Source organism: Neltuma alba, unplaced genomic scaffold (genome assembly GCF_004799145.2).
Source record: "Neltuma alba isolate B1F8T4 unplaced genomic scaffold, ASM479914v2 tig00007108_pilon, whole genome shotgun sequence".
Lineage (NCBI taxonomy): Eukaryota > Viridiplantae > Streptophyta > Magnoliopsida > Fabales > Fabaceae > Neltuma > Neltuma alba.
Window position 1 is genome coordinate 24,998 of NW_021634672.1, and position 18,796 is coordinate 43,793.

At 33.8% G+C, this 18,796-nt stretch overlaps 1 protein-coding gene across 1 annotated transcript; it reads right to left on the bottom strand.

Annotated features, from left to right (window-relative positions):
* Positions 1 to 10,842: 10,842 nt before the first annotated feature.
* LOC114751783 (uncharacterized) lies at positions 10,843 to 18,592 on the bottom strand. The gene is made up of 10 exons (XM_028940453.1): positions 18,396 to 18,592; positions 17,716 to 17,782; positions 17,206 to 17,459; positions 15,910 to 16,501; positions 14,313 to 14,948; positions 13,500 to 13,940; positions 12,850 to 13,044; positions 12,546 to 12,602; positions 11,689 to 11,751; positions 10,843 to 11,285 (listed from the first exon to the last, which is right to left on the bottom strand). The coding sequence occupies exons 1-10, from the start codon at positions 18,425 to 18,427 to the stop codon at positions 11,202 to 11,204; spliced, it is 2,421 nt and encodes an 806-aa protein (XP_028796286.1). The 5' UTR covers positions 18,428 to 18,592; the 3' UTR covers positions 10,843 to 11,201.
* Positions 18,593 to 18,796: the final 204 nt, after the last annotated feature.

Here is an 18,796-nt window from a genome sequence, read left to right on the forward strand (position 1 = left end):
GCTTCACAGCAAGAGTCTTGTTGAGCTCCAACACAAAATCTCTACAAGTACTAGAATATGGGAGATAGTTAACTAATTCATATAGATTAAAAAAATAAGTTATAAGTTAGTTAATAGTTAAAAAAAATGTGTTAATATCTCTAAAGTATTTTTTTCTCTTAATAAATTATATAGGAAACCATCCCAATTAATTATATACACTAAGGTATAAGCAAATGATAAAAATAATTAAAAAAAAAAGAACGTGAGAGGAAGAAGATTGAGGTTTTACTTTTAATATCAAAATAAAATTTCTAAATAACTCTTATATTCAGGATTAAAAGAAATATATAAGTGGAATAACCAATATCAAAGATTATGAACAAAATAGCCAGCACCAAAAATATAGGGCTTGCTTGGTTTCTTGTTTTGAAAATAATTTTTTATCTTTTAAAAAAATTAAAAAAAACTTACCTAATAATTTGTTTTTTGTTGGTTGTTTTAAAAAAAAAACGAAAAAATAGTAACATGTTTTTAAAGATTAAAAAATCAAAATGATTTTTAGATTTTTTTTTTTTAAAAAAGGAGAAACCTTATTATCATCCATTGCTGGCCACGTATCACGATTGATGATGGTCACCACCCACCAAATGTGATGTTTTATTTTTTCTATTTCAAATGTGATCTTTTAAAATAATTATCCAAACATATTTTTTAATTTTTAATTCTCGAACAAGAAATACCAAACACCCTCCAATTGGATTTGGAAGACATTCGGAAAACCGAGATCGTTAACGTAGGGGCCAATTTAGTGGTCTTGTCTCGGTTTGATTAATTCTCAGGGGGCTTAGATATGTTTCTTAGCTGGTATGTGTATGGCATTATTGTTATATGCCAAGTCCTATATGCATGGTTTGTTGAATTCTTTTGCCTGCAGTAATTTTGGAACTCTTCTTTCAAATTTATATAATGATTCTTGAAGCTTCTGACACTATATTTGTTCTTGTTTCATTGGGTTCAATAAAACCATAATGAATAAACGGATAAATGTAAAAAAAAAAAATTACTCAGCACCGAAAAAATTACCCAGTTATTCAATCAACAGGTATATCAATCTTCTTCCTTTTCCTTCTTCCATAATTATTGTTGAGTATAATGTAGTTTGAATAGATTAAAAAAAAATTTGTAATAAATACGAGTTGAATTTTTTTAAGTATTTTTTTTAATCATGACTATCTTTGGATTCTTTTGCCAGTAATTTTGGAACTCTTCTTTCAAATTTATATAATGATTCCTAAAGCTTCTGATATTATATTTGTTCTTGTTTCGTTATAGATTACATGAAAAAAAATTATCCAGTTATTCTTTTGCACGTAACTAATAAAGACACATGTCTGTAATTCTTTATCAGTTACTAAACACATCTTCTCTCCTTCTCTCCCGTTCTTTTAGCGAATTGAAACACTAATTCTTTATCTAACATACACCCAGATATAGGTTACCAACTTAAAGGTTATATTAATATACAAGAAAAATTGACCCGATGAAGTCAAGAAATTAAAGAGTTATTTAACTAATTTGAGAAAATTAAAAAAAATTTATAACAAATATGAGTTTATTTTCTTAAAATATCCTTGTTAATCATGGCTATTTTTGGATGAAAATCCCTTAATATGTGTAATCAATAAGGACAATTTAGAGAGTGAATTAATAAATTTAGGAGACAATATGAATTGAAATCTTTTATTTAATATCAAATCTAAATCCTAATTAGCTTTTTATATTAAAGATGGAAGGTACTATATAAAGTTTATTTTACGTTGTATCTTTTCTCTTATGCGTTACGTAACATTTGAGTTTACTAAAGAAAATAAAAAACACATAATTTGCACGGTTGAATGATTTTATGGAGTCCATTTTTTGATACATGTGCTGTGACTAATTAAAAAAGTTATTTTTTTTTTAAGTTCCCTTCGAATCTGTGCTCCAAGGACTTGTCATCCGTGTTAGTAGCATCGTATGTAAACAAATTACTTGTAACTTCACTAATTAACGAAAAGATGAGGAGCAAGGGACAGAGCCAGAACGCGTTCGTGAGGTTCATTTTGAATCCCTTTTAAAAGATAAATTAAAAGATAAGATGTTTTTCAAAAAAATTAAAATATAAATCGTGATTATCTTAAATTTTAAACATATATCTTTTTAAGCATATATAAATTCTAAATTAAACATAAGTGAAATTAAAAAAATAAAATATAACAGATGATGACTCTAAAATTTTAAAAGTATAATTTTCTATAACAAAAAATTTCTACACAATAAAATTATTGAAATATTTATCCTCTTTGGATTTATTAAGATACTGTACAAAATTAAAAATCTCCCCGAACTAGTTAACGTCATGCTTAAACAAAGTTATTTTATGACATGCATGATATTAATATTGAGAGCGTTAATTTATTTAAAATGTTTACTCTATTTATATAATTTATAGAATTATATAATTTTTAGTCCATCCAATAGTTTACTTATATTTATCTATCCTTACGTATCCAAATTTATCTAATTTGAGATTTTTTTTTTGCCAAGAATTTGAGACGACATCCTTTTATATAAATAAGCTAGGAGGCTTTGTTTCCAACGTACGTCTATCTTTGGTAGCTCTCAGCTTAATTTATCGTTGTCGGACGTTGGGGAAGAAGGATAGCATCTTCATTAATTCTTCAGGTACTCTTATTTCTTTCCTTCTTAATTTCTCTCTCTCTCTTTTAGTTTGATTTTTCCTGGAAGGTTTCACTCTTTGAAAATACAGTTTAGACTAGTTTAGTGATCCTTTCAACTGGAAGAAGTACCCACGCATAACTTAAATCCCATAGTTATAACTGTGCCGATTACTCATTACAAATTAGAAATACTCATGTTTAAACCGATTTTTCCAGTTCTTTTAGCACTCTTTTGTTTTGCTTGGTTTGATGATTCCTTTATTTAGCTTTTACAGTTGTGAGTTAATACTTGCTTTATCTGGATAGCAATGGCAGACAATAGTCAACTTCTTCAGAATGGATCGCCTTCCGATCATTTGCCCGCCATAGAACTTATTCCAAATCCAGAAAACCACGGAAACCCTATGTCAGAAAAAGATCATTATTCTTCGTCATTGACCAGTCAACCTCAAAATCAAACTTGTCTTGACAGCATAGGATCTGATGAGAATATCAATGATCCCGGGCCCTTACATGCACTAGAGGCTCAACTGCAAAGCTTGAGAATTGGATCAAACCATGTCTATGGGAATATTAATATTACAAACCAACCAATACTAACTGCTGGAAACTTTGCCATTGGACCAAGGCATGCTTATGATGAAAGACTACTTCAAGGAAATAATGTTGTAGACCAGCGAAGCCAAGTTTGGAACTCTGAGATTGAGCCAAGTCATGTTTATAACAGACTATGTCATGGAAATAATACAAACCAGCAAAGCCTGGTAGGATACTTTGGGAGTGGACCAAGCCATGTTTTTGGAAATCAGCAAACCCTAGTTGGAAACTTTGGGATTGTACCAACCCATGTTTTTGGAAATAATACAAACCAGCAAACCCTAGTTGGAAGCTTTGGGATTGCACCAAGCCATGTTTATGAAGGACTAGCTAATGGAAACAATACAAACAAGCAAACCCTAGCTGGGAACGCAGGCATTGGACCAAGCGACGTTTCTAATTCTTCTTCTTCTGCAGCAAGGGTCGTCATGAGACAGAGATATAATAACATAACATCTCTGGAAGTTGTGAAGGGAATGGTAGCTTCAATCTCAAAAGAGGAAGATGGAAGTGAATTTCTGCTTAGAATGTTGGATGGGAAGAACCCCAGAGACATTAATTTCATCTCAACAGAGGTGTTGGATGACCTACATGATTTAATGATGGACCAGTTCGGAAAACGTGTGATTCAAAAGATATTTGATGTGCTCAAAGAGGATCAGTTAACCCTCCTGTTTGAATTCATCACTAATAACCTGGTCAAGTTTCAGAATGTTTGTGAAAACAATATCGGGTATGCTATATTTTTTTAAAAAATCAAACTATCTCTGTTTCATTTCATGATTTATCACATGAAATTATTTAAAACTCTTTGATATGCTTTTATGGTTTATTTGGTTTTTGTTTAGCAGATTTTTTTGACCTTTTTATTTTATTTTATTACAGATGTAGAGTTATACAAAATATGATAGATCATTTTACAACAGAAAAGCAAATGGTTGTCTTTACACGTGCTTTGAAGGAAACTATTGTCCCTGTGGCCACTTCTCACTATGGTAGTTATATCCTTCAGCACTTCTTAAAACTTTGTCCGCATTTTTCAAGGGTATAGTTGATACAACTCTTCATCCCTTAATTTTCTTATTATATATATAGTAATCAGCACATATTATTAAAATGGTTAATATAATTTTTAGTCCCTCAAATTTAGTCTCATTTTGATATTGCTCCCTAAAATTTCAGGATATTTTAGGTGCAATGGCATCAGAATGCAGTCTTATTGCCGCAAACAAGACCGGTTGTTCTGTTCTTCAAACATGTCTATCTATAGCTCCCCCACAATCTTGTTTCTTGTTGATTTGCGCAATTAGCCGTCGTGTATCATTGCTAGCACCACATCAATACGGGTGAGTATATATGTCTTTGAATCTTCAATCAAATAAATCACTCTTTACATGAACTTAGATAAATATTTATTTGTAAGCTAATTAAATTGCTATATATATTTTTTATCGCAGGAACTATGTGGTTCAGTATGTAATTAAGCTGGCTTGTCCTGCAATAAATGAAGAAATAGTAAATAGACTTCGAGGTCACTATGTTGAACTGTCAATGGACAAGTATGCTAGTAATGTCGTGGAAGATCTGTTGCGATTCTCAACTCAGAAGAATGTTGTTCTTATAGTTCAAGAAATAACGAGTAGCCCTTGCTTTGTGTACCTTCTTCAAGACCCATTTGGCAATTATGTTGCTCAGAGAGCCTTGGAATGTTCTCAGGTTAGATTCTTTTTCTCTCGCTCTCTCTCTCATCCTTATTGCTTTTGTACCTCTTATCATAATCTTAACACAGTACTTCCTCGGGTTCTTATTATGAACTTCAAATAACCAATTCATGGATAACGAATAATTAGTAAAAAGTAATATATAAGTTAGAAATAAACTTTTATTTTCAAATATGTCCTTATAATAAATGAAAAAGAATGTGTGGGGAAACATGATAAGAGATAGTATGATAAAGGAAAAAGAATAGATAATTAAGGAAAATTTTTTTTTTAAAATGTATTAAATGTTAAAACAAACCCAAATTAAAGCTTATAAAATAAACTACATCACTCTCCAAATTTACAGTTTATATATAGTACTGGAGGGACTATATATATAATTCTAATCAATAATAATAGTCTCAGTTAATTAATTAACTTTCTTTTCATATGCTTTGGTTTGCAGGGAGCTCTATATGATATGTTGGTGAGCACAATTTCGAGACATCATGAAAGTCTCCGTACTGATCAATATGGGAAAAGGGTGTTAGCATTTATGTACGGAGGAAAATGGATTTGGAATAATGCATTTGTAAAATGTGGATCGCGGGTAAATCATTAATTAATAATGTAGGCGTGTTGTTTCAGTTTTGTTAGTTGTCAATTCATAGAGGTTAGATATATAATGTATGTGTTTCTTGGTATTATTCTGTTAAGTTCTTGTTCGAGTTTTTTTTTTTTTTTGGGTCAGTAATTTTGGAACTCTTCTTTAAAATTTATATAATACTTCTTAAATCTTAGTTTTATTTTATGTCAATATATGTGATTCTATTTTTGATATAATTGTTGGATTGTAACTTGTTAATTTGGCTTTGGAAGTTGTCTACAGCTCATCTACCGTTATTGTTGTTGCTTAATTTTAAAAAAGAGTGTGGCTCTTGAAAAGAGATTATAAGATGAAGTAGATAAGATTAATTACGATACATTATCCCATTTAATTATCTCAGCAAATCCAAATATAGCAAATATTCACTCAGAATAAATTGCGAATAAAAAATAAAGTGTGATTACTTCCAAGATTTTACGTTATTTGACGGAATAAGTGAAAACAAAAAGATATAAAGATAGGATGCTTATAAATCCTGACTGATTACCTTGAATTTTTTCAATATATATATCCCTCTAATCCTTAATATAAGACCTAATTAACTAATTTAATTAAATTAATAATGTTAGTTAAATTAATTAGCATTATATCTTTTTTCTAAAATACCCTAAGTATTTTCCTTTACTTCCTGTTTCCCTGTTTTATTTTATTATTGTTGAGAGATATTAATAAGATTTATTTGGGAAAAATTACTAAACATATGAAATAGTTCTTACATATAGGACCAATATCAAGTCTTCTAATTAAGGACCAGAAGAGTATCTTTGTAGATATAAATTATAAATTAAACATAAGTGATATAAAAGACTAAAAATAACATTTTTGCCAAAAGAGATTTAATTTTAAATATAGAGATGATAACTCTAAAATTTTAAAAGTATAATTTTCTATAACAAAAAAAAATTATACACAATAAAATTATTGAAATATTTGTCTTATCTTCTTTAGATTTATTAAGATGCTGCGCAAAATTAAAAGAAAAAATTTCAAAAAAATAACTATTAAATTTTAAAATGATAAATCAGGAATTACTATAAAAATGTATTGTTATTTGCTTTTTTAGTGTAATCATTTTCTTTACAAGTATAGTAACTAGTACTAATTTGGAATTTTAAAATTCAATAGTTATTTTTTTTTGGGATTTTCTCAAATTAAAATGGCTCCAAACTAGCTACAAGTCATGCTTTAAACGAAGTTATTTCATAACGTATATGCATGGCATTGAGAGCTTTAATAATTTATTTAAAATGTTTATTATATTTATATAATTTATAGAATTATATGATTTTTAGTCTATCCAATAGTTTAATTCGACTTATCGTTCTGGTAAAAAAAAAATAGATGTATCGTTATTTATCCAGATTTATTTAATCCGAGACCGACCTTCTTTTCTATAAATAAACTAGAAGGCTTTGATTCCAACGTTTACCTTCGTTAACTGGTCCCAGACTGGAGGAGAAGAAGAATAGCATCTTCATTCTTTCTTTGTCCGTTCATCGGGTACTCCTTCTTCTTTCCTTCTTTCCATCTTAATTTTCTTTCTTCCTTTCTTTTAGTTTGATTTTCCCCTGGAAAATGTCGCACTGAATGAAAATACTGTTTATGCTAGTTTAGTGATTCTTTCAACTGAAATAAGTCTTCAATGTACCCACGCATAACTTGAATCTACTAGTTAACAATTTGAAAAATTTATGAACTCCAAGAACCTGGTTATGATTCATTTACAGTCCTTCTTTGTCCGTTCATCAGGTACTCTTTCTTCTTTCTTTCAGTTTCATTTTTCCTGGAGAATGTCGCGCTGAATGAAAAATACTGCTTAGACTGGTTTAGTGATCCTTTCAACTGAAAGAAATCTTCAATGTACCCACCCAAAACTTGAATCTCCACGTTAAGAATTTGAAAATTTTATGAACTCCAGGAACCTGGCTATTATTCATTTACGATATTATTTATTAGTTATAGTTTTATGGCTTATCGCTTGTGTTACGTAATTGTTAATTCTTGATGATTTTGTCTATTTAACCACGCAAACTTCAATACTTCTTTCTCGTCGGTCATTAATTTTTAAATTCAAACCAGAACTTGAAAAATTATGCAGAAAAAAGAGTGCCCGTAAAACAGATGCTGTGATTCGGATTTTAGTTTTACGTTGATTCTATAATGATCTGAATGCTCTCAAACTGTGCAAACTAATTACAGTTGGGAGTTAATACTTGCTTCATTATTTGGTTATCTTGTGTGTTTTAACCGCGTCAGTTAGTTTCTGCTAATTGGATAGCCATGGGAGAAACTGGTAAATTTCTTCGTAAGGGACCTCCTTCTGATTTGCCTACCGTCGAGCTTCTTCCAGATCCAGAAAACGACATGAAAGATCACGACCACGTTGGAGCACCTACGTCAGAAAAGGATGGTTCTTCGTTGACCAGTCAACCTCCAAATCAAAGTTGTCTTGTGAACAACACGGGATCTGAAGAGAGTATCAATAATCCACTGGAGGCGCAATTGCAGAGCTTGAGACTTGATGCTGGAGTGCAAAGAATTTTAACGAACCATGTTTATGAAGGAGCACTTCATGGGAATAATATTATCAGCCAGCAAGTCTTAACTGCTGGCCATGGAAATTCTGGGATTGGTCCTAGCCATGCTTATGAAGGAGCACTTCAGGGGAATAATATTATAAACCAGCAAACCTTAGTTTCTGGAAACTCTGTGAATGGACCAAGTCATGTTTATTATGGAGGAGCACTTCATGGTAATATCATAAACCAACAAATCCTTGCTGCTGGAAACTCAGGGATTGGACCAAGACATGCTTCTAAAAGACTACTTCATGGAAATAATGTTATAAACCAGCAAAGCCAAGTTTGGAGCTCTGAGACTGAGCCAAGTCATGTTTATAACAGACCATGTTGTGGAAATAACACAAACCAGCAAAGCCTTGTTGGAAACTTTGGGATTGCACCAAGCCATGCTTATGAAGGACTAGCTAATGGAAACAATACAAACGAGCAAATCCTGGCTGGGAATTTTGGAATTGGACCTAGCCAAGTTTCTAATTTTTCTTCTGTAGAAAGGATCTTCATGAGACAGAGGTACAATAACATAAAATCACTGGAAGTTGTGAAGGGCATGGTGGCTTCAATCTCAAAAGAGGAAGATGGAAGTGAATTTCTGGTTAGAATGTTGGATGGGAAGAACCCTAGAGACATTAATCTCATTTCAAGGGAGTTGTTGGATCACCTACATGATTTAATGATGGACCGGTTTGGAAAACGTGTCATTGAAAAGATTTTTGATGTGCTCAATGAGGATCAATTAACCCTCCTATTCGAATTTATCACCAATAACCTGCTCAAGTTTCAGAACATTTGTGAAAACAATATCGGGTATATGCTATTTTCTTATGAAACTATCTCTGTTTGATTTCATGATTCATCACATGAAATTATGTAAATCTTTGGTATGTTTTTATGGTTCTTTTGGTTTTTGTTTAGCAGATTTTGTAACTTTTTTATTTTGGTTACAGATCCGGAGTTTTACGAAGTATGATAGAACATTTTACAACAGAAAGGCAAATGGTTGTCTTTGCACATGCACTGAAGGAAATTGTTGTCCCAGTGGCCACTTCCCAATATGCTAGTTATGTCCTTCAGCACTTCTTAAAACTTTGCCCTCATTTTTCAAAGGTATAGCTAATACAACTCTTCATCCCTTAATTTTCTTATTATACATATTGATCTCTGTTATTTTCAGGAGATTTATGATGCAATGGCATCTGAATGCACTCCTATTGCCACAAACAAAACCGGTTGTTCTGTTCTTCAAACATGTCTATCTATGGCTGCACCAGAGTCTTCTTTCTTATTGACTTCTGCAATTAGCCATCGTGTATCATTGCTAGCACGACATCAATATGGGTGAGTATAAATCAAAGAAACCACTCTTTACATGAACTTAAATAAATATTTGTAAGCTGATTACGTTGTTATACATTTTTTACCACAGGAACTATTTGGTGCAGTATGTAATTAAGTTGGCTTGCCATGCCATAAATGAAGAAATAGTAAATAGACTTCGAGGTCGGTATGTGGAATTGTCTATGGACAAGTGTGCTAGTAATGTGGTGGAAGATCTGTTGCTATTCTCAACTCAGAAGAATGTTGGTATTATAGTTCAAGAGATGATGAGTAGCCCTAGCTTTGTGAACCTTCTTCAAGACCCATTTGGCAATTATGTTGCTCAGAGAGCCTTGGAATGTTCTCAGGTTAGATTCTTCAACTTCATCTCTCTCTCACCCTAAATGTTTTTGTATCTCCCTTAAATTATACTCTGCCTCTTATAATAATCTTTATACGGTGTATATATAATCCTGATCAATAATACTAAGCTAGTCTCGGTTAATTAATTTTTTGGGATATTTTGGTTTGCAGGGAACTCTGTATGACATGTTGGTGAGCACAATTTCGAGACATTATGAAAGTCTGTGTACTAATCAATATGGGAAAAGGGTGTTAGCATTTATGTATGGAGGACGCACATTTCAGCCGCTTCGAAGACTTTAATTTGGAAAATGGATTTGGAATAATGCATTTGTAAAATGAGCATCGCAGGCAAATCATTAATAATGGGGGCATGTTGTTTCAGTTTTGTTAGTTGTTAATTCATAGAGGGTGGATATGTATACGGGTTTCTTGGTTGCTATGTGTTTGTATTATTCTGTTAAGTTCTTGTTCGAGTTTTTTTTTTTTTTTTCTGGTCAGTAGTTTTGGAACTCTTGTTTGAAATAAATATAATAGTTCTTAAATTTTTGTTTCATTTTATGTCAATATGTGTGATTCTGTTTTTGAGTAATTCAATTGTTGAATTGCAACTTGTAATTTGGCGCACTATCGGATTTAATTCTAATAGAATATATCAAATTTTATGCTTCCATATCTTTTTATAATAAATGAACAAAATAAGATAATTACAATACATTATCCCATTTAATTATCCCAGCAAATCCAAACATAGCAAAGATGCACTTAGAATAACATCTACTCTAAGTCATATCTCTATATATAATTATGATGTGATGAAAATATGGTATAGATATCATGTTTTTTCATAGACATCAGGATAATAAATTTGAAATGCATTTGTAAGATCAATAATTTCAATTTAAATCATAGTTTTTATTGCAACATTTGTGTGTCGCCCCCATATTCTAAAGATCCGCCACGGCACGCGCGCGCACCAAACAGAGGGGGCGCTTGCATCATGAAGAAAAAATCAAAATTTAAAAAAAGGGGACCTAATTCTCTGCCAACCAATTTTTATCTACCTAATCCTCAGGCTACCAATTTTTTACCTACAGATGGCAGGAAACTGTCTTCGCGACAGCAAATGAGTCATTAGTTGCACACAATACATGTACATGTGATCTTAATTTGAATTTCTTATGGGCCTTAAATTACATTAGAAATTTGCCCACGCCAGGATAATTCTGAAGCAGAGGTTGAAAGTCCTGAATCAGTACATCTGCAATATGATATGTTAGGCTCCCATACTATGGGATGGACAGGGGCGCGGCTGGTCAGAATCATCCTTGGCATAGCCACTAGACGCTAACAAATTGATCTGCAAAGTGGGGGAAAGAGAATTAAAATTTGAGAATTGGACAAGTTGCGATCGAATTTTCATCTATTCTCCCTCATTATCGTTGCAACTGTACAGTGTACACCCTCAGAATTGTGTCCTGAAAATTTGTCTGAAAAGGCAGGGGAAAGGAGGAAGGGAATACTTGAAGGCAAGAGAATGAGAATGTGATTTTTCTTTCTCCATATTTGGATGAAATGACCTGAGGAATGAGAAAAATTCTCTCTTTTTTTCTTTCCACAAATGGAATGGAAAATAATGGATCCAACTTTTTCTTATGCCTCATTTTCTTTCAAAGCAAATTGCTCAAGAGGCTCACAGGATCATTGAGATCGGGATGCTCTCAAATAACGCAAATAAGAAAGCAAGCTTGGCATTAATTTACCTTAACAATTTCAGACCTGGAAGCTGGACGCATATAGGCTGCTAACACGCTCATATTGAAATCCTGCATATAGCATCATTGCAAGGTCAAACGAAAACTTAATACCGAAGTGAACTCCAAGGTAATCCAGCTTTATGGCAAAGCATTCACGATTGATGCATAGACCAGTTAGACTAAGTATACGCAGGACAACCCTTCCAACTTATTTTAAAAGTTTCAAAATAATAACAGGGGAGGCCATTGTGACTATCGTCGCTCAGTGACACACATTTTTCTGAATCTGACAAAAGAAGTTGAGCAGGTCCGCTGAAACTCAAGGAATGTGTGAGCTGGTGTAAAATAATAACTGCTACGGTGTGTAGGATTACTCTCTATTAAATATTAATGGCCAAGTAAAATGCCCATGGGCGACTGAGATGCCCCAAAATCAATGTTGTTCATAGCAAACTCACACGATCATTGTTTTACAATGCTGGGTCTGCCACTGCAAACTCAAACCATGGAATCATTTTTGTGTAACCATAAAGATCAGCATAGATATAGTACTTTAGCTTCTACGAAATCAACCTCGTAAAGGAAAACAACTCCAGAGTTCAGAGGCATAGCCCAAATACAATATTTGAATTTGGCACGGGCAATTAAGAAATCAACCATCGAAGCATGATAAGAGAAAATTAAAAAGAGAGAGAGAGAAAACATGTGGATGGGAAACAAATAGTAATAATGACCATAAATTGTCCAAATTAGAGGAAGAAGTCCAATATTTAGAAATCCATATCGTTAGTCTCCCCTATGAGAATGCTAATAAGGGGTGCCATTTCCTTTTATCAAAAAGGGTCAAGCAGAAAGAAACTTACCCTGAAAGGATCACCCCTCAAAGATTGAACATACATAGAACTTCCAGAACTTCTTCCCTGCAAAGACACATCCCTATTATATGCATACAATTCATTCAGATTTGACGTGTTAAATGGTGGTGATAAAATGTTTACATTTGGAATAAGCAGTTGATATGCACTCTGTCTGATAGATAGAATGCACAGGCAAACTTTTTCACATTCAATGGATATGGGAATTGGAACAGAAGAACCATTTTTGAACGCTTAACAGCGACTTACAAAGCTTGCCTAGCCAATGTAGAATTATAATTGAGTGACGCACCTCAAGGGATATATCCCTCAAACGCCTCCCTGTTTGAGCACAGCATATACGAATGACTTGTTCATCACAACTCCCACTGATAATATAGTCCCTCCCATTCATGTAATATGAACGAGTGTAGTTCTGAGAGCTTCCAGTGGAAGCAATATCAAAAACCAAGTGAAGCCTACCATCAACAGCTAGAAGTTGTCTAACCTGTCATGTAAAATTTACACATTACTTCTGACACCAAAATAATTTCCTCAGGACTTCATAATCAACATGTCACCAAGATAATAAGTTACATGCATGAGTGCTAGCCACACAAAATCAATATGTAAGAAAGAAAATTGCACAAGTCCAATGAAAAAATGTCAAACTTTAGGTAGCTCAGGTTCCAGTCAATAAATATCATATTCACATACATGATGGATAAGAAATCAGTATGAGGTTTAACTAATGAAATCTACAAGAAAAAATATGAGAAAGGCAATTAAATGAAGGGGAAGCAAGCAAAGCGAATGACAAGCAGAACACCAAATGAATCACCCAGCTCCTGGACACTTTGGCTACTTGTTTCAAATCTAACTCAGATTTCAAAGGCAGTGCATATCTTAATAATTACACCTTGAAGTGTCCAGCAACCCCACAAATCGTCAATAATGAGTTACCTCATTGTCAACAGCTGATGCAAGAATATATTGGTCGTCTGGAGAAAAGCAGGCCATAACGTTTCCTCTAGAGCTTGAAGCAGTGAAGCAAGGGTGTATGGGTTTTTGTCTCAGATCCCACATTTTGACATCCTGATCAAACGACGAAGTGGCAAAAATTGAAGGAGAATGATTTGCAAATTTAACTACATTAATATGCCCCTGATGCATATCAGTGAACACTTGCAAGCGCTTTCCATTGCTGATGTCATATAAAGCAACATTTCTTGAATAACCACTTGCAAGAAATAGTTCATCTGTGGAGTTGACATGCACAGATGTCAACTGGTCAAACTCATCAAAAGTAACACAGCCAGAACTGCCATATATGCCCGTACTTTTTCTTCCAATATGATGGATGTCATATAATTTCAAGGAACCATTGTCCGAACCTGCTATAAGCTGATATGAATCAGGGGGAAAAAAATAGAAGCAAAGCATCAGACGTCACCATTATAAAGCCAATTCCTTTTTATTTTAATAAATCACTAAATCCAGTCTGATTGTGATAGCTTAACAATATGATGCATAGTGCTTGCATACTCCAGTTATTTAGGGAAAAAAATAATCTCTCTCCAATCTAAAATACTTTAGCCTCCACAAGGTTATAAACAAAAGAAAATTCAAAATCTTGCAAGGAGGTGTCACAATCTAGGTTCATGAATGAGATGACAGCACACAATTACATATGAAGCTGTTACATCACACTTAAAAGATAATAATCAAGCTGGCTATATTCTCTGTGTCACCACTTTCCTCACAACAAAAACATACCTTGGAGGGATATTTCTTGAGCCAGCAGAGTCCCAATACACTATTCATTGCTCCAAGTGACGGGATATAACTCACAATCTGCTCACTCTCATGGTTGATGACAACTACTTCACCATCTAAAGTTCCAAAGACCATCAGGCTGGAGTCAGATGGATGGTACTCAAACTGCCTTGGACGAAAGACTCTATCTTCACCTCCCAAGCGACAGCCAGATAGAGAAAGGGGGCACAAGAAAGGCCAAGTTGAAGACCCCACTTTTGCAGCAGAGAAAGACCTAGCATAAAAATATTGGGTCTTTCCAGAACGATATGATGGCCTGTACTTGAGGCTCCGCACATTTAGACGACTTGATTTTATTTCACGGTTTTGTAAGATATTAACAACACTCTCCTTGTGCTTCCATCCGTATGGTAGATACTCAAAGTGTTGAGAAAACATTTCAGTAGCCTGTTCCTCGTCAATCTTTTTTATAGGTAAATTATCCAAAACTTTCAGGTTGGGTAATGAAGCTATCATAAATTCTCTGTAGTGTTTCTCATAGCATATTGGTGATGCATGACAGGGCATATACTTCCGAGAACCTTCAGCAGTACGCCTTGCAGAGGCACCTCCCAACAAATCCTCTTCATCTTGATTCTGGAAAGCAAAATAGAAAAGCTAAAGCTGAAAAGAATTTTAAAATTACAGCTTCACTAATAGAAACTTTAGACCTAAGTAATTATATAACACCATGAGCCATTTTAATGCAATTAAATAGAAAAGACTTATACAATAATTTCCTAAATATGTTGCATGCATAATATAATCTAAGGCATTCAAAGTCATTGACAAATTTTCCAAGGACAACGTTACATTACAGTAAAAATTGAACTAGGCAGAAGAGAATGACAACATACTTACAGGTTATGAGTAATACGATTATTTTTTAGACCAAGCTATAGCTATAATAATCATTATCACAACTAAATAGCATATCAATTAAAATACTTTAATTCTAAATATGAGGGGAAATCTTAATATTGCCCTCTTTGTAAGAGTGTTTTACAGGATTCTTCTAAAAAACCACCAAGTGGACGCAGCAATATAATCCCATAATTGTAAAGGTAAGGTCAAGAGGAAATGTTTCATCCTAATTAATGCTAAATATAAATCTTCAAACACTGGTAGATTCAAATGGTGGCTTGACAAGTACTTGGATGGAAACCTTGGGATTAGACCATGCCTATGCAATATGATCATCTGGACGTCACAACATAAGGATAAATCTAGCTCTGGACAGTGCAACCTTCTTGTAATATGTTTTAAGAAGTTCCTGCAGGTTCAAGACTGAATCTCCTTGGAGTTACGATGTTATTTCTAAAAATCTCTTTCTCCTTGGTAAGATGTTTCACTGTGTTTCTGTTTCTGTCTCAAATGATGTAAGTTTATTTTCTGACGACGTGTATTACTTGCTATTATATGCCAGGAGACTTTTCTTTTAATAGAATTTGTCCTTTTATTGGGGAAAAAGAAGAAAAAAATTAAAACATAGAAAAATGAAACCATTCAAAAGGAAATCTACTAAAAACCAGAAAGTGGGGGGGAGGATTTTGACTACCTCATTCCGAAGAGGCAACTGTCTGTTCCACCTACTAAAGAGAGCTGACAACCAGTATCTCTGACGACGATGTGAAATGTCCATTTCACCATCATCTGATGAATCATCAACAATTCTTGGGGCATCATGATTCGTAATATCATCAAATGAATAAAAATTACTCAGTGGATTATCTGCACTAAAGTTATGATCTGTCAGATCACTTGTGCCAATGCAGGATTCACCAATACATGGAACTCTATTTGATAGAACGAAATCAGCAGTGTCATCTGACATCCCACTGGATGAAGCACAAGTGGTCATAGCATCATTGCAATGCGACAAACATTGAAATCTAAGTTCAACTAAAGAAGGAAGCTTAGAGAGGGCAGCAACAGTTGTCCAAAGATTGGAAATCCGGGTCTCACGCATAGATAGGCACATTAGATTGGGCATGCAATTAAAGCAGTCCCCTTGGAAACTGGTCAATGAAGAGCAGAAATCAAGATTAAGAGTATGCATATTCATGAACTCCCCTGCCAAGTTCAGCTTCCAGAAATGTGAAGACCTCAAAGTCAAAACTTGGCATGCCAAACCTCTTTGAGAGACATACCTGAAGGTTGAGCCCAACATCAGCCATGAAATGTCATATATGACAAAAACATGTTGCTTCAAAAAGTACATATGTGCCCATCAGGGCAATGTTTCTGTTGGAAATGAACCACCCATGTCTTTCATAAACTACTGAGATAAGTGTAATTCAATCGGATAAAGCACGTCATATATTTCTAATTGGAAATTGCACAAATCAGAGACAATTTGTTGCAACAAATGAACAAGAAATCAGATGTCCAACAAGCTACACCTGAGAAATAGCAGTGTCCAATCACTTTCAACATGAAATGATTGCTCAAATCCAATTTTTATCAAGTGTTGGTCAAACTTTAAGATTTTTTTTTTTTTTTAAGTATTGCTCGTAAGCATTGGAGTCCTAGATAGGTGCCACTATAGCTATTCCAATGTCCAACAAATCGGCACACAAATGCATGATTGCTTTTTTAAAACTTCAGGGCACCAAGACAACAGTTTCATGCCAAACCAATATATAAAGATGTCTTAGATGTTCAATCACATGACATAGTTCTGACATTGCTCAAGTTTCAAAATATAGAACTTTTATACACCAGTATTATCGATCTTCACTGTATTAAATATATATATAAAAGGTGAGATGCAAAACAGAATAGAGGTGTCCATAAATAAACAAATCAAAGACCATGTCCCCTATTATAATATAAGACAAGCACCACGATATACCATAAGAAATCTTTTCCAAATGACAGATCCTGTAGATGAACTACTCGAAGCTTTTGATTGATAGCACGCATCAACGATAAGGCATATTCTCCATTAATTTCAGATGTTGATTCATTACGTAAATCAACAGCTTCTATTTCAGAGGTATCAAGGTCCATGCATACATCAAGAAGTGGAGGAAAATCAATATCCTTTATGTCATCAATGAAAATCTCTAGGCAGCAGCGCTCCTGGCAGGACTTTTTTATCTCAGCCTGCACAATAATGGTCGTGTTCAGCTTCATATTCCCATTTAAAACATAAAATAGGAAAATAAGAAAAAATTAAAAGAAGAAAACAATCAATGAATAATGAAAAGGGAAAAAGGACAGAAAAGTTATGATCTCAAATAGAATATAAAACAGAATGAGATAAGGAGCAGAGATGAAAGTTATTTGAATAAAATTTGCTTTTAAAAATAAAGGTTTCAGCGCCTTTGCAGAATATCTTAACATCACAGTAAATACAGACCTTAAAAAAGCTTGACAAAACAGAACTGTTAGGCAAAACACCATGCCTCCTGCAAGAGCCGATATACCTAGAACCAAAACAATAAATATGAGACAAAAATACATGCAAAACAGAGAGCACTGGACAAATTAGAAATTACAGACTTGATTATATCATCAGCTGCTATGGAAACTAAGAAGAAGGCATTAAACCGAAGCCTTTTTGTTAAGCCGGTTCTTTTCCTTTATTCAAATCTGGATTAATAGCCAACTTGTCGTCCGAAAATTCGGATTTGACAAGACAATGAAAAGCAGTTGAAAATGCATGGAACGAGGGAGCAGCAGTAGGTTTAGCTACTTCTTTAAACAAATCCTACCGCCATAACTCTGAATGCATGACATCATTCTGATGGAATTAAGTGTTCATATACTGGGAAACTATCATAATTCCCATAGCTTCCCAGAGGAAATGGAAGAGGAAGTAAGAGGATTATATTAAAATTAAAATTAATTTAAAAAAAACTCGGGCTGATGAAGACCGTTAAGAGTCTTTGAGCATTAAAATTTTCCGATTACAGTATTATCAATCAAGAATTAGCATTGCAAGAAAGAATTTTCAATGCGAAGCATTCTTACAAAAGAGTCCGTGACTTTATCATCAATGCGCAATAAGGACAATGCATCGAGTTGGCAACAACTTACCTTTCTTCCAAGGTTGGGATGTCAATAGCCATGGCGATATAGCTTTCTAGGAACAATTGAAATGCGATTGGAGATCTGACCACTGATCAACAATTCAAGGTAACAAAGCATATACCGAAAATTAACAAGGAAAATCGAATAGCCTAATGGCAACAACGGTTGGAAGGTGAACCCAAGCTGCAGAAGCAGTGAACGAGAATTGCGGTTTCTTTTGGTGGGGGAAAAACACTTTTACTTTTCTCCTCCATGTCCTCCCAGTGGACCGCGATAACTGTCCAAAACTGTACGATCTCGTAGAAGCCCATAATTTTTGGGCCTAGACCTTGAACCAGATTTGGCCCAAATTATGAAAGCCCAATAATATCGAATGGAATGAGTACTGTAGTCTGTAAGCAGTGTTC

Coding starts and splice junctions, on each gene's coding strand:
- LOC114751783 (XM_028940453.1), bottom strand. CDS start 18,427: ATGGCTATTGACATCCCAACCTTGGAAGAAAG. Junction 17,783..18,395: donor ATCCCAACCTTGGAAGAAAG/GTAAGTTGTTGC, acceptor TTTTGGTTCTAG/GTATATCGGCTCTTGCAGGA. Junction 13,941..14,312: donor TCAAGAAATATCCCTCCAAG/GTATGTTTTTGT, acceptor GATTCATATCAG/CTTATAGCAGGTTCGGACAA.